Genomic DNA, 15220 nt, shown 5'->3' on the forward strand with positions numbered 1-15220 from the left:
AACTAAGGTGAATGTTGTCACTGGAGATCAACTGAAGACTCAATTCAGGTGTGTTACATGTGTTCACTTAACGAAGTGCCCTTAATAGCAAACCAGCAATCACCCCTTCCCAGCCTTCCAGCCCCCCCCCGAACGTCAGTTATCGGTAGGTATTCACTGAATGTGGAGTAGGTAAATAGCCAAAGGTGTGCACTAAAGCAGGGAAGGTCATTTTGGGCTTTTTGTTGAAAGAGGAGGGTAGCCCGTGTGTGATAAAGCCCAACACTAACCACACAGTTTGCACTACAGAGAGTAAATAACCCTGTCCCGACTCGTTTTTGTCACTACCCACCAAAAATCAGTTCCACTGAAACCACCCCTTAAGTTTTCAGGCAGGAAATTCCAACTGTTTCCCATAAAGGAAACTATTCTTTTTTCACTGTCTAGGAAAATGTACTTTAAACATATAAAACATATAGCAGTTAATTTTTTCCTGAAGCCAGTGCTTGCTACACCATGTCTGTTCCCAGTGCTGTCAATCATTATCCAGCCAGCATATTGTTCAGAAGGTGGAGCTGTCAGGCAGAAGCAATAAAAGGTAAGAAAAGGAAGGCTTCTGCTTCTTGCTGATGCCAAGGGTAAGTGAGATTATGTCAAACCTTTAAACAGAGTCCCCTTCCTCTGCCCCACCCCCTGCTCCTATATAACATGCGCTGCATTTAGCAACACCTGCTTTTACCCAGCTGGTGGTGGGGTGTGCGTGCCTGCTTCTCGCCCCGGCCGATGGATGCTCTTGCTGGCAGCCCCTTTGGATGGCTCTGTGTGGGTGTCACCATGCTTTTTGGGGCAACCGTGCTCTGCATTGCCAAGAGGAGCCCGGCAGCGAAAGCAAACGTGCTGGTCTGGAGCCTCCTGGCCGCCTTGCTGGGGCTGCTGTGTGTGGCCACGCTGGGCGCTGGCGGGGGGCTGGTGGTGTTTTGTGCCATGAGCCTCATCTCCTCCGTGTACCTGGGCAGCAGGGTGCTGCTCCCCGTGGGTGACAAAGCCGTGCTTATCACAGGTAAGGTGCTGCAGACGTGCTCCGGGAAGCAAAAACTGGCTTTTCTTACAAGTGGGCTGGAAAACTTTGTGTCCTTGGGTTAGGTATCTATGAAATGCATGCTCGTAAGGTTTCCTTTTATTTTTTTTTTTTTTTGCTCGTTTTATTTGCTTTGCCAGAGATGTTTTTTCCAGGTAAATAAGTGTTCTGAAATTAAGTAGAAAAGTATCTTAATAGATGCTATTATTTTTTAGTGTCTCATTTAATCTTTACAAGTAGCTTTTTGGACATACTTGTGAAATTAACTGCTGCAAAAAGCATAAGAATACTTACAATGGTCTAATTTTTTAGGAGAGACATTCATTTCTGAAAGCCCTCAGAACACTACATTCATACATTACTTTTGCTTACTTTATTGTACTGGTTACGGATGTACGGTTATCTTCTGGTGTGCATGTTTACACAGTGCACACTGTGTATATCATGCATATATTTCAAGACACAGGATTGGTGCCATCTCTTTGAAATGATGTATGAAATAATTCGAGAGTGAGTAATTTCCTTCACGAGCGGTGAAAGTTCAGAGCTAATGAATTCAGTTTCTATTAACACTCTGATCTACTCAAAACCCACTTTTAGTTTGCAGGGATGGCATTTTTGTAGTTTCATGGCTTTTCTCCTGTTTCTTCTAGAACTTTAGATGTTGTTTATTTGTGTTAATCAAACCTTTAAACTGGAGTGCCTGCCAACTGCTTCTTGCACTGTTAACTTGCTCTTTTCTGGTTTATTTTATATTTTTCCCCTCTGGAAAGCTCAATTAAGTTGCTTTGGTTTATATAGCTATTTCTTGCAGAATTTAATTTCATTTTACAGGGACACCTGGAAATAATTTAGATTTGCCTAGCAAGCATTAATACAGGGATTAAATACAAAAGTTAAGAGAGGACAGGATGAGCAGCATATTCTCCCCACATGGTTTATCTGCCAGCTGGGTTTCTCCCTGCAGGTGTATCAGATGAAGATGGGGAACAGGGAGCACTCCTTCTTTCCCACCCCTGCAGACACAGGCGTTGCGCTTGCACTTGGGTATCTCCTTGATTTTTGTAAGATGTCAGTTCTGCAGGAAAAAGCGCTGTCTCGGAGCTTACCTGCTCTAGAGAATTTGAATTAGAGCCATATAGGGGAGTGAAGAACATTTGGGTATATTCCAGTCAGTGAACGTACTTTCTTTGTACCTGTACTGCAACTGTCCTGAAGAAATGCAAGTTTGGACACCTCTGACAGCTGACACATCTGAGGACGCTCTTCGTGGTCTTTATTTGAATCCAGACTGGTATGCAATTAATCAAACCCTCCATCAACTGGAATGAAAGTTTTACTCAACACATTTCTTGGTTAAATTGCTCCGATTGTAGCACTCTTCCCCATACCAACTGTAGGATGTGTGTCTGCATGCATGTGCAGGTGCGAAGTGCCTTTAAATCAATTTTGGTGTCATTTTCTTCAATTTAGACAAGACCTGAGGCAGGCACTTAATGGGAAATGGTGAGATTTTAAAATTTCTTTTTCCTCCCCCCTCCTTTCAGCCCCGCAGGGTTGAGGAAGGCTGCTGTGCTCTAGGCAGCTGCCACGTATCACTCGTGAGACAGCTGCCTTTAGCCAGAGGATGGAGTAACTCCTGTGCTTCCCTCCCTGGGTTTTGTCAAATATTGTTCTGGTCCTCTTTGGATGTCCCTTGTGCGGGTGCTGCTGTGCATTATTTAAGCTGGCAGTTCACTGGAGTACCACGATAAGGGAAAGCTGTGCCCAGTTGTCAAAAGCTTTTTCACATGAATGACTGTGGGCATGTGAGCGGTCTTAAAGTCATTGGTGAAAACATTTCTATAGATCCTCTTGCTGGGAGTGAGTGCTTCAGTGTCCTTAAACAGAAGCTCCTGGGCATGCAAACACTTCAGTGTAGTTTGGTAGACCCATTAGCCAGCTTCCCTAAAAATTAAATTACCATGAAGATCCGAAGTAGCAGGAATTGTAAAATTCCTGCCTTGGTTATTCTGTGTGCAGTGGGATGAATTTCTTCAGTGAACTTGGTCTTTTCATTCCTGATGTGTGGCTTGGCGTTTCTGACGCTTAGTGTGAGTTGATGATAAATTCTCAGTAACGATTCAGTTATAGTCAGTAGTGGCTGCTTTTCTTATAATAAATCTTCTAATAATTAACAAATTGTTATTTTTGACATAGAAGCAAGGGGGGGAAGAATTATCTATTTATTCCCTATAGAAATCTAACTACTGTTTGAATTCTATGAGTTAAAGGGTGAAGTTTCTCTGGACTTGGATAACAGGTCTGAAACTCAAATCAGACTTGTTCTGATAAAAGCTGGGGACAGATAAATGCTGCTTTTTATTTCCTTCTCAGGGTTCCTACACCCGTCCCTAGTTGTTGAGCACTCTGCCCCTTCCCAAATTAAAGCTGCATTGTAAAACTTAAGTAATACGTAGCTCTGTGGCTGCGTACTTGCAGGGAAGGATGAAAGAGGAAGGATTCGATCCAGAAACAGGGTTCTTCACTAAAAGAAAAAGAAGGAAAGACACCCCACCCCTAAACCCAGAAATCTGTCATGTCTTTGGGATATTTGCAGGCCTCTTCATGTCTCTTTAGGGAATTCCAAGAATGCAGGTTTCTTCTCTTTCAGGTCAGGGCTGTGAGAAGCTAAGTGTGATATATGTGGTGCTCTGGTGCATCTTCAGCAAACTGCAGACTTCAAAAATGCCAAAATGTGTTTTTTTTTTTTTAAAGGATTAAGTAGAGCGTGAGTAATTCTCTTCAGCATCTTGCACTGATTGATCCAGGCATTTAGTATGTGTTTCTTTCAAGTCACCTGGAATTAATGTTTTCACCTTTCAGAACTAAAGCCCCAGTTAAAAGGCAGAACACAGAAATTAAGATCTATCATGATTAAGATGAGTCTCTTTGGCAGTCAAATTCTGTTGACTATGGATTTTGAGTGCAGAAGTGGGCCTGTGAATAACTATGATAATATCCATCTCTGTGCCGAAATCACAGATTAACCCATATAGGTTTCTGGTAGGGTTAAGTAGGGAGTATCACAGCTCTTCCACAAACAGGGAAATAGTAAATAACTGGCAGGAGTCCCAGCCCTCTGTCCCTCATTCAGGTTTCCAGCCATGCAGGTGGGTTTGGAAGCTGAGCATTTATGTAATAAATTGCTATTGCGGGAGATGGCCAAGCCCTGGGATAGCTCCATGGATCTTGGTGCGCGTTAGCATCCAGGAGCTTTCTTTGCTGCAGTTACAGTGGAGGGTGTGGTGCAGTATTGTGGGACGTGCTGATGTATCTCTGCTTTACAGTGTGAAAACTATTAATCTCTTAAACTCCTCATTTTCCTTCTGATATTGTCCTTTGCAAAACTCCTGCAGCACAGTCCCTATAAACTCCTTCCCTGTCTCTGGCAGAGCCTTCTGTCACTCCACTGGGAGTCTTGATGGTGATGGGTGAAATGTTCCCTCCCTCACTAAAATGTTTCTCTGTAGATGGGAAGAATGGAAACTGGAATTAAGAGTTGTGGGAGAGAAAATGCTTAAAAGTATCTTAAGATAGTGGCAGCAAAATACTATGTCAAAGGGAGAGACTTGTGAATCAATCAAATTATTTGTTAAATAGTCATCATTCTTACCTGGTGGGAGGAATTGCACAATAGTGATCGCAGAGATCATTGTGCATTTGCTTTTTCAGTGCTTCCTGCATTTGGTAGTTCATTGCTTTAGATGTACAAAGTTTGTGAATAAGTTTAGAGGACAGTAGAGAGAATAAGAGAAGTTCTGATGCAAGTTTGCATGAATTAAATAGCTGGGTATTATTTGGCTTAGCCTAAAAATGCCATTCTGAAGCTTTCTTAGGGTTTGAAAGCATAGAACTCCTTTACAGGTAAAGAAACAGTTGCTTAGCTTTGGCTTGGTGGCAGCCTGTGACCAGAAAGTATTTTTCAGAAGGATCCAGATGGTAGATATTTGAATAAAATAATGCAACTTCTTTGAATTAAGAAATAGAACCCAACAATTTCTTTGAATTCCAGTGCCCTGTAATTGCTTTGTCCATATGAAATTTCAAATTAAAGTACTTATGCGTTTTTTCCTGGTTTTTTTTTCTAGATACTTTTCTTATGAGGTTTCAGTCTGAATATTTGTATAAAAACAATCTGGGGTTTTATTTCCATAAGTCTTAGAGCTTCTCAGTGGGAGAACATGAGCTGATGCCATCAGCTCTGAGCCAAGAGGACATGGTATAGCAATCTTTGTGGAACATGCAAAGGTGCAGATCCTCAAACCTTCAGATCTGAACCTTTCTTCCTACTGTCATATGTATTTCAGTGACTTCATCATCTTTTTGGTTATATTTGCATGTATTTCCAATTATTTTTTTTAGATGGTGGTTTAGGACAGACCTACTTTTCATGTGTCTTTTTGATGCTTTCAGGAAGCGACACTGGGATTGGACATGCGCTAGCTAAATACCTGGATAACTTAGGTTTTGTTGTGTTTGCTGGGGTTTTGAATGAGGATGGACCTGGAGCTGAGGAACTGAGACAGACCTGTTCTCAGAGACTCTCTCTCCTGCAGCTGGATATAACCAATGCCACCCAAGTCAAGGAAGCCTATCTAAAAGTCTCAGAGAAGCTGCAAAATACAGGTATGGCTTTTTTGCCATTCTAATGGGGCTACTAATGTACCTGCTTACAAGGTGCAATCTGTTGGCTGTATCATGGCTTATGTGTGTAGGTCATTTCCACCCCTCAGTCTGTGGGCAGGTTGACTCCTGATTTCTGGGACAGGTGAATAATGGTGATGACTGTTTATGGAGTGGGTACTGTGTATCTGTAGCTGCAGATCATCTCTGCCTTGATCTGAAGGCACCACCCAGCTTATTAGTTTAATCTTTATGGAGTTGATTTTCTGCTCTATAGCAGCCCTGTGCTTTCTGCTCTTCCCAGGGCTCTGGGGAGTCGTGAACAATGCTGGCATCCTGGGCTTCCCTGCCGACGGCGAGCTGCTCCCCATGAGCACGTACAGGCAGTGCATGGAGGTGAATTTCTTTGGGGCTGTGGAGGTGTCCAAGACTTTCTTACCATTACTTCGGAAATCCCAGGGGAGGCTGGTTAACATGTCCAGCATGGCAGGTGAGCTGAACTAAAGCACCAAATACATTTCTGGCGCAACAGAAAAAACAACTAACTTCCTTGGCAAAAATGCTGAGGAAAGTGTCAGTCAGTCTTGCTTGTCAATACACCTAGGGAATTGGTATCTAGGTAATAAGTGCAGGTTTTTCTTTTGTTTGGGAGACTATTCCCAAAACCAGCCCTTAAAGCAGAAGTGTTTGATATGGCTAAAAATATGCTGTTATATAAAAGACAGTAAAATTTAGATCTTGTGTAATAGATACTATGAGTTGATAGCTTTGTGAGCTTCCAGAAAGATGGGTGGTAAATCACAGGTGTTTCTATAACATGTTCCAGCAGAAGTCCGTGACCACCTCAGTTTGTGTGTCATTGAACCACATTGCGGAGATGCCCCAAAGCTGTCTGTCTCATGCAAAACCAGGTTTTCTTCCATTTGGGCTGGTTACAGCTAAAGTTTTCGCCTTTTTTTAATACTTAGGGTTAAAATTGAAGCATAAATATATTTTGGCTATGTTAATGACATTTGCCATTTATAACAATAAATGTTAGATATTTCAGCTGAGCAGCTCCACCTCTGCACCCTTGTAGGGCTCAAGTACTATAGTTAGAATGAGAAAGTAGAACGATAAAACACCTGCTGAAGAGAAACATTTAATTCTTCAAGAGCAGAAGGCAGTTTTATTTTCTGCTGTATCCTGTGGCTCTTTCCAGAGTGCACAGTCCTAGAGCATGGTCTGCTAATAATCTGGGACCTGAAGACAGTGTGTGTTTATATTTCTTTAAAAATATTTTTTATCTTCTTAAAAATGATTTAGCCTAACATATTAGCAAAATGGTGGGGTTTATTAATAAAATAACTTTTAAAAAGGATTAACAGCATGTAATATGCTCTCCTGTTTTGTCCTATAAATTGGATCCTGTGCTTACTATATATATGCCTTTATAACATGACCTTCTATTCTAGGAGGACAGCTGAGATGCCAAGACGTAGGAACAGAAATAATATGGTATCTGGTAGCCAGCAGCTGAGGAGCCAGAATGCTCCTTTGAAAATGAGACCTTCTTAGAAGCAGGATGTCATGATGCTGGAAAGTATTTTGGTTTAAGACCTCTTAAGGATTTACCATATCATCTGTTTCCCAAATTTTCCTTTGCCTTTTCTTCTTGGACCCTTATTTCTGCACAGTTGTCCACTCGAATCCTGCTGTATTGCCAAGGTGGCTCGTGCAAGCATTACCTTGTGTTCACGGCTTATGTTGAGGATGTGGCCTCAGCCTAGTTTCAACACTGCTGTCTTCTGTTTTTTTTAATGCCAAGTATGTTTTGTATCTGCATGCTTGTGTTTATGGTTCATTGCTGACACTTAAAGAAATCACGACTGAATTATCAGAAGGACCTTTCTGGTGCTGCTTTGCCCACCGGCCCTTGCAAGCGCAGACACAGAGGACAGATCTGTTTTCTCTGAGCACCCAAGTGAAGCTTGCACTTTCAGTGCACTTTCAGTGTTTTGGGGCAAATGTCTTAATTTTCGGCATGAAGCCCTGAGCTGCCCTCCAGGGATAAATGGAGAGCTTCCCTGTGCTGGGTAGTTTGCCCTTACAGGAGTTGATAATGACCCTGCTTAAACTATAGCTGTTTGCACAGATGTTCTTGCACGCGGGCTGGTTTGGGTAAACAGCTTCCTCTTAATGCAGGGTCTGAGGGTCCTTTGGTAAAACATTAGCAGAAAAGTTAGCGAGGTCTTATTGTGCTGAATCTATTCCTGTCTGTGTAGAGCTAATTTAACCGGACTCGAGGTTAGCTTGACCTCAGAGGGAAAAAGTATGATTCAATTGGCTCAAACTTAATTCAGACGTGTACAGAAGAATAATTAACATATAATTGACCTGACTTCTTCAAAGGAATGACTCTGTAAGAAGCTCCTGTGATACCTTGGTCATTGCAGTACAAAACCCAATAAACGGCACCAGTGACTTACCTGAAAATTCCCCTGTATCAAAGTATTTATTTTAAGATTCAAATACACTGAGATAAATGTGTAATGTCTGAAATGGAGTCCATACTGGAGGATGTGCCCAACTGCCCATGCAGGCAGGAGGGACATGCCTCAAAAAGAAGGGTTGCCCATTCTGTTCTCTCCTCCCTGCTGTGCTAACACAGCCCGTGGTGGCTGTGTTGATCCCTAAATGTGGCAGTGATACTCTGGTGATAATACCAACCTTGTGGAGAAAGTGGGGGGGCTGATGAAGGGGAAGATGCCTAAATCAAAGCATCTTTGTCACTTCTTCAGCTTTAGAAAAATCCAATCTGCTAGGTTTGGGAACATATTATTTTCTGGAAGCTTTTGTTTTGTAAACACATGGATTTATTTTACACTCACCTAAAGTACTGGCTGTTTTCTATCTTTCCCATCTGAACAAATGCTGCTGGGATTGGAGAAGATGGGATATAACTATAGGCAGGGGATCTGCTTCCATGATGGGTCTTGGAGCGTCCTGTCACCTGGCGGGGTGAGATTCCAGCTTTGGGTTGTCCACAGAAGTTTTCCCCACTCTTGCACTGTTGTCTCTGGTCTTTCTGAAACTAGCTGGAAAGAACTGGAAGATAAGTTGGCTTTATAAAGCTAGAATTGAGATTACTTACCCTGTTGTAACTGTGGTTTATAGTAGGAGCTTGAAATTCATGTTACAGTGACAACAAGAATGGTGGCATTAAACTGTTGCTTCACTATTTATATGAACTAAAACATTATCTGTGTTTCTGAAACCAACAGTTAAAACTTTCAGCAGTCTTTACTCTTAAATGCAATACAGTTTATTTTTTCTGCCATACAAGGTGTCTTATCAGGTGTTACTGAGCATAACTACCATAAGCAACTGCTAATTTACAACTTTCACTTTTTTTTTAACCTCCAGAAAGAAATTATTCCCTCACTGACTTCTCTTTAACCTCAGTGAGAGCCACATAATTTTGGTTGCGCTATAATCTTCCTTCTAAATCACAAAAATAAAGGCTGGAAAGAGCTGCCGTCGAGCTTTATCATGTTTATATTGCTCCTGCAGGAGGCATTCCACTACCGAGGTATGCTGCATACGGTGCATCAAAAGCAGCCCTCTCCATGTTTTCTGGAGTAATGAGGCAAGAGCTTTCCAAATGGGGAATTAAAGTTGCTGCAATTCATCCGTCAGGCTTCCGAACAGGTTGGTATTTGACATTTTGGGTAGCTCTTTCTGCCTCACCTCTTTCCCTGTAGTCCAGCATCCTCAAACAGAGCCATGAATGATTCTCAGCAGTCGGACATTTTTCCCCATTCTTCATGTTGCTTGTGGAAATTAAGATCCGTGTTTTTTGAGAGCTCTTCCCTCCAGTTCTGCACACTGCCTGCCTCTGCCTTTCTCCTGGGCAGAGGGGAGAGCTCTTTTTGCTTTGAAACAAGGCAGTGTTCAGGCAATTGGTGCTTCCCCTCTGCTCTAGCTTTGTGGAAGTCAAAAAAAAAAAAAAAAAAAAGCATCACTGTGCGGTTGATTTGAGTGTTATGGCTTGCTTGCTTGTCCTGCATGACAGCTTCAGGATTTGCTGTCAGTCCTACCTTTCTCAATACCAGAGCTCTCTTTACTGAGCTGCTCAGTCTTGCATCGAAGTATCTGCAGCAATACCTGTCATCCTGTTTACTTGCTGTCAATACTACTCTATATAGTCCTGAGCTTTCCTTCCCACTCCTTCCCCCTGCTGTGGTCCTGCTGCTTTCTGTTCCAAATCCTCCCTTTGGTGCTCTGAGCACTTTCTGCAGAGCCCGTCTGGGTTACAGACTCATCTCCTGCTGCACCCTGTGCCCACCTGGGAGCAGGGTGGGTGTCACACAGGTCCCTGCTCTGTGGACATGCCTGGCAGCTACCCGAGGACAACATCAAGTCCTACTGCTGCTTACTTAAAGTCCTGGTGGCTTCATGGAGACAATTTTTACGTTGATGAAAAGAAAAATGGTTGTCTTCATAAAACGCCATGCCCTTGAATGCCTCCCTCCTGGGGAGGGGCCCTGTGGGGCACTAGGCTCTGACAGTGCCCACGTGGTCAGGGGTACCTGCCCGAGGTTTTATCTTCAGGGCCCCACCTAACTGTTGTCAGACTTCTGTATGAAAACTTCATGCACCAAATCAAGTCCTGGTATTTGAGATATTTAAATATTTATTTAAAGACTGTTCTTTATTTGCAATGCTTAATTCATGATAGGTAGGTAATAAATGTGTTGGAAAAGCCACTCCTTTCATTCTTAGATGATGCAGATTGGGGAAAACCAGATTCGTTTTTAAAAAAAAATTTTAAAAAAAAAAATCTGGCCTAATACAAGCCTTATCCTTCATTAAACTAGTTATTGAAATACCAGTGTCACTCGTGAAAGAGGAGCTTAGCACTTGGCCAACCCAAATGAATACTGTTCATCTTAGTTTGCCTGTCTTTCCTCAGTCACTCACATGTGTTAATAAATGCTGATTAGAAACACCCACAAAATAAATAAGGACAGAATGGCAAGGCAGGGGGTGGGAGTAAAAAATGCTGACTTGGCTGTGAAAGACCGTTTTTAGGTGGAGCTGGTAACCAAATGGTGCGTGAACCCCATGCTTTTTGTGTAGTCTGTGCTTTCCCTTCTCTTCCAGGTAAAAGCACTTGCAGCTAACCAGCTGTTTTGGCTGTTCTTCACTGACCCAGTTTAGAACAACTGTGAATTAGGGTGGTGGTGGAGAACAACTTATTGACTATTAATTATAGATGAATTTTTTAATTCAGCCCCAAACCCACTTGCTATCCTGTGATGTTGCTACTGCAGGTATACAAGGCACTTCCGACCTGTGGGATAAGCAAGAAAAGGAGCTGGTGGAGAACCTCCCAGCAGACACAAGGCAAGACTATGGTGAGGACTACCTGCTGAGGCTGAAGAGCTACCTCCTGCACATGCCCGCGTACTGCGACGCTGACCTCTCCCCCGTGCTCAGTGCTATCCTGCACGCTTTGCTGGCCAAGAGACCACATGGCTTGTACACCCCTGGCAAAGGGGCTTACATGCCCCTCTGCATCTTCTGCTACTTTCCTTTCTGGTTCTATGACTTTTTCATTAGTAAAATGCTGAGTACTGAGTCTGTCCCAAGGGCGCTGAGAACCTCAGGAGCTGAAAGCAAGAATCTCTAAGGTATCCGTCAGCATCTGTCTAATTTGATGAGATAACTGGGAGAAACTCTATTTTAAGACACTGCTATTTATTGTACTGTCTTTGTTAAATTGCATTTACCCTACCTTGCAAACAGAGGTAAATCTTTGTGTTAAGAGTAATGTTCAGGAAAAGTGGTGGATGAACAGAAATAGAAAGCTATCCCCAGATGGGGCCTTTTTGGAGGAATTTCAATGTTTTCCTGATGTCTTTGTATCGTGCCTTCTGTGTAAGGTATCTCATGAGGTTATACAGTTCCTGTCTGCTTCTAAAAGGCACCACCAACACACAGACAGATGTATAACCTGTTTTTTAAAACAAACCAAAAAAATTCTTGAGAGTCAACCTTCTTAAACATTATAAGGAGTTGCATATATTCCTATCACTGGAGAGATTTAGAAATGTCTAATGCAAATGAATCTTTGTCATGGCAGCTTCGGTCTAATATGTTTTTTTGTTCTGTTGCTCTTGGACCTGAGAAATGATTGATCTTTTCCCCCTCAAGTTTTGTGAAGTATAGTTGCGATATTATAATGTGTCCTCTTTGCTAGACTAAGCAACAGAAATTAGTTGGGGGGAAAAATGAACAAAGGCAGATCAAGACCTTAATGAAGAAGCAAACAATCTCCTTCCTACAGTATTAGAAAAAGTAACAGTAAGCATATCAGCTGCTAATTTGATATGACTGTCTTGGTCATTCTGTGCATTGCCTGTATGTGCCTGTGTTTCTTTATTAGTAAACCCTGATCTCACTTCTGCTTTTTGTACAATTCCTTACTCGGTTCTGGGTTTATGAAGAACTCAAGTTTTTGCCCATTTCTCCTGACACTCCTCTAAGATCAGCCAGTCTTGAGGTTGGCTTTACTGAAGTCCAGTGTCCATCTTCTGATAGATTTTTTTTTTTTGTCACTCCCTTCCCTAAATTCATTCTAGGAGCATCAGGTGCCCTCCCTGCTGCTGGTTGTCCCCTCACCCTGTACCATAAAACCCTCACCAATGCCAAGAGGTTGGGCAGCTCGCCTATATTTTTCCTACCCCACTCCCTTTTTGCATTGCCTGTCACATCCTCAAGCTTTGACAGGTTGTGATGTTTTGAAAGAAAGCCTCATCCCCCTGAGTTCCCTGGTTTGGCCATCTGTCCTGTGCCTTGCTTTGACAAGATGCATTTCTTTTCCAATGATGAAAAATTAAGTAATTGTGTTCTGGGCCTTAAATGTAGACGTACTTTTTTCCTTTCCTTTCTGAGCAAATTCTAGTCTTCTGTCATAATCCTACTCGTGTGATATACTCTTGCAGTCAACTGAACAAAATCACAATTTAATTTGCATCTGTAATATTTCTTCCATCTCCTTTCTGCATCTTTTACACCAATGCAAGACTCCTGTAAATGCACAGAGGATGCTCAACAGAGTTGGCCCACCACTTTATTTGTGCCCCGTGTGGAAATCCTCCTGTCCTGTATGTTTTGTCATGATTACTGCTTTTGCTACTGAAGCTTATCTCCTTGTGGGTTTATATCGGTACCCTGATTACAGACTTTTGCTTTCCTTTGAGGAAGTGTGACCAAAAATGTTTTTTCACTCAGAATACCTGGGACTGTTTCTATCTCTCTGCCCATTTCTTCCTTTATCTATTTCCCAATTTCTTTATTTGTCAGCAAAAGTGCATAATAAAAAAAATAATATTTAGTAACTGGATTGTTGTGACTCTCTGTCTCATCTGGCTCTCTGTGCTTTTGGGGACTGGTGCTACAGCCCACTCCCTTCCTGGCCTGGCCTTGTTCCTGTAGTAGGAGAGCACCGAGGAGGAAGGTGGCGGGGACCTTCTCCAGGGAAAAAGGACAAAATGGCAGTCAGTGCCTTGTCTTGGGCAGGACGTGATCCCAAATGGCTCAAAGGTAGCTTGAGAGCAGAAAGGGAAGGTGGGTGCAACGGCGTGCTGAGCCGGAGTTGCGCTGGGCGGCAACCTCTGAATTTGGCTATCGTCAGGGCGAGGGAACTTGCTGCCTGTCAGCCTATCTCCATCTCCATCTTGGACGGAGGTGGTTGTTTTTCACTTAACACCCAATTTAGGTGTAACTTAGGTGGGCTGGAATTTTGCCCTTCGGCACATTATAAAACCCAAATTCCTTTTAGCAGCCAGTTAGCTGTTTTGCATAGCAATCTTCATAACAATCTTTAATTGTTGCTTTATTATTTGTCTGTGGTTATAAAATGTAACTTTTTTCCTCCCCTTCACTTTCTTAATAAGAATATTGTCTTGCACATTGCAGACATATTAAACTAGGCATCTACATGGAAGATTTGATTTAATTTTATTTTTTTTACTTCTACTTCCCAGGAAATGTGCATTCTAAATAGTCATTTTACATCTCTTCACCTAACTACAAAGATATTTTAGCAAGTCTCAGATAATTGTGGCATCAAAGATTGTTATTGTTTTTGTTCCTACAGGGATCTTATTTGGTGTTTTAAAGATAATTCTGTTGCAACATATTATTGAATTATGTGTCATTTAATGGGTTGTAGTATTAGAGTTAAATTTCTTTTTCTAATGGCTTGCACTGCAAATAATCCAAACTGTGAGGCTGGGAGAACTGCAGAATAAAATGTGGGTGTTTGGCCAACGCACCCATGTGGATGTTAATGCTGATGCTAGCTCGTGCTTTCAAGGACTGGTGTCTAGGTGTTATGCTCCTTTGGTTACTAAAAAGGCTGATCCAATACAAGGCTATTTTAGGGGTGGGAAGAGAGGATGTTTAGTTCTAGCAGTGGAAAGTGATGTATTTAAAAAAACCCAAACTAACCGCAGTGACTTGGGCCTATTTTCAAAGACAACATTTCTAACAAAAAACATATGGCATGAAGAAAAGCGTCTGAGAAATTGAAGAAATTGGCTGTAGCCCTAGGAAAGGGCTAATAAATAATACTCTAAAATGTCACTTAATGCCCTACACTAATCAAGTCTGTATATATTGAAAACACACACATGTATAGTTTAAAAGGGGTTATATGCTGCAGAAATAATGATTAAAGAGTAGGTTTTATACACATCCCTCTGATGCAGCCTCTGGAATGCAGGTTGTGACCAAGAAGTAAATGCTGTCGGATGCTTTTTACCAAGCAAATCCCTGGCTGGTGTCCTGGGGCTCCCACTCCCCTACTCTGCATTTATTACTCTGGCTGACATCTGTTCTTACTCCCCATGAACAATTGATTTTAAGGTATGTAGCTTTGGTGAGACAAAGGGTGAGTTGAAGTCGTTTGTTTTTATAACTTTTTTTTATTCTGGATCCATTTGCCTTCTTCACGGGGCCCCTGATGACAACCATATCTAACGTGTGCTTCCAGTACTGCAAGCTGGGGAAGAGAGGCAAAATATCAGGCGGTTTTGTGGCTATGTCACTGGCTGGCCATGGCAGAGTCATCGCTCTCTACAATTACCTGAAAGGGGGTTGCAGAGAGGTGGGTGTTGGTCTCTTCTCTCAAGTGACTAGTGACAGGACAAGAGGAAACAGCCTCAAGCTGCTCCAGGGGAGGTTCAGGCTGGATATTAGGAAAGATTGCTTTACTGAGAGAGTGGTGAAGCACTGGAACAGGCTGCCCAGGGAGGTGGTGGAGTCACCATCACTGGAGGTGTTCAAGGAACGTGTGGACGTGGCATTGCGGGACATGGTTTAATGGGCATGGTGGGGTTGGGTTGATGGTTGGATTTGATGATCTTACAGGTCTTTTCCAACCTTAGTGATTCTGTGAAAGCCATGGTGGGGAAGTTTTGGTGGCCACCTGCCAAAGGACCAGCTCTG

The 15220-nt window shown here is 42.4% G+C and overlaps 1 protein-coding gene across 1 annotated transcript; it reads left to right on the forward strand.

The window, feature by feature from the left end:
• Window positions 1-762: 762 nt before the first annotated feature.
• HSD17B2 (hydroxysteroid 17-beta dehydrogenase 2) lies at window positions 763-11396 on the forward strand. Its single transcript, XM_009817897.1, has 5 exons — window positions 763-1039; window positions 5513-5725; window positions 6027-6212; window positions 9275-9412; window positions 11038-11396. The coding sequence occupies exons 1-5, from the start codon at window positions 763-765 to the stop codon at window positions 11394-11396; spliced, it is 1173 nt and encodes a 390-aa protein (XP_009816199.1).
• Window positions 11397-15220: the final 3824 nt, after the last annotated feature.

This window comes from Gavia stellata, chromosome 15 (genome assembly GCF_030936135.1).
Source record: "Gavia stellata isolate bGavSte3 chromosome 15, bGavSte3.hap2, whole genome shotgun sequence".
Taxonomy (NCBI): Eukaryota; Metazoa; Chordata; class Aves; order Gaviiformes; family Gaviidae; genus Gavia; species Gavia stellata.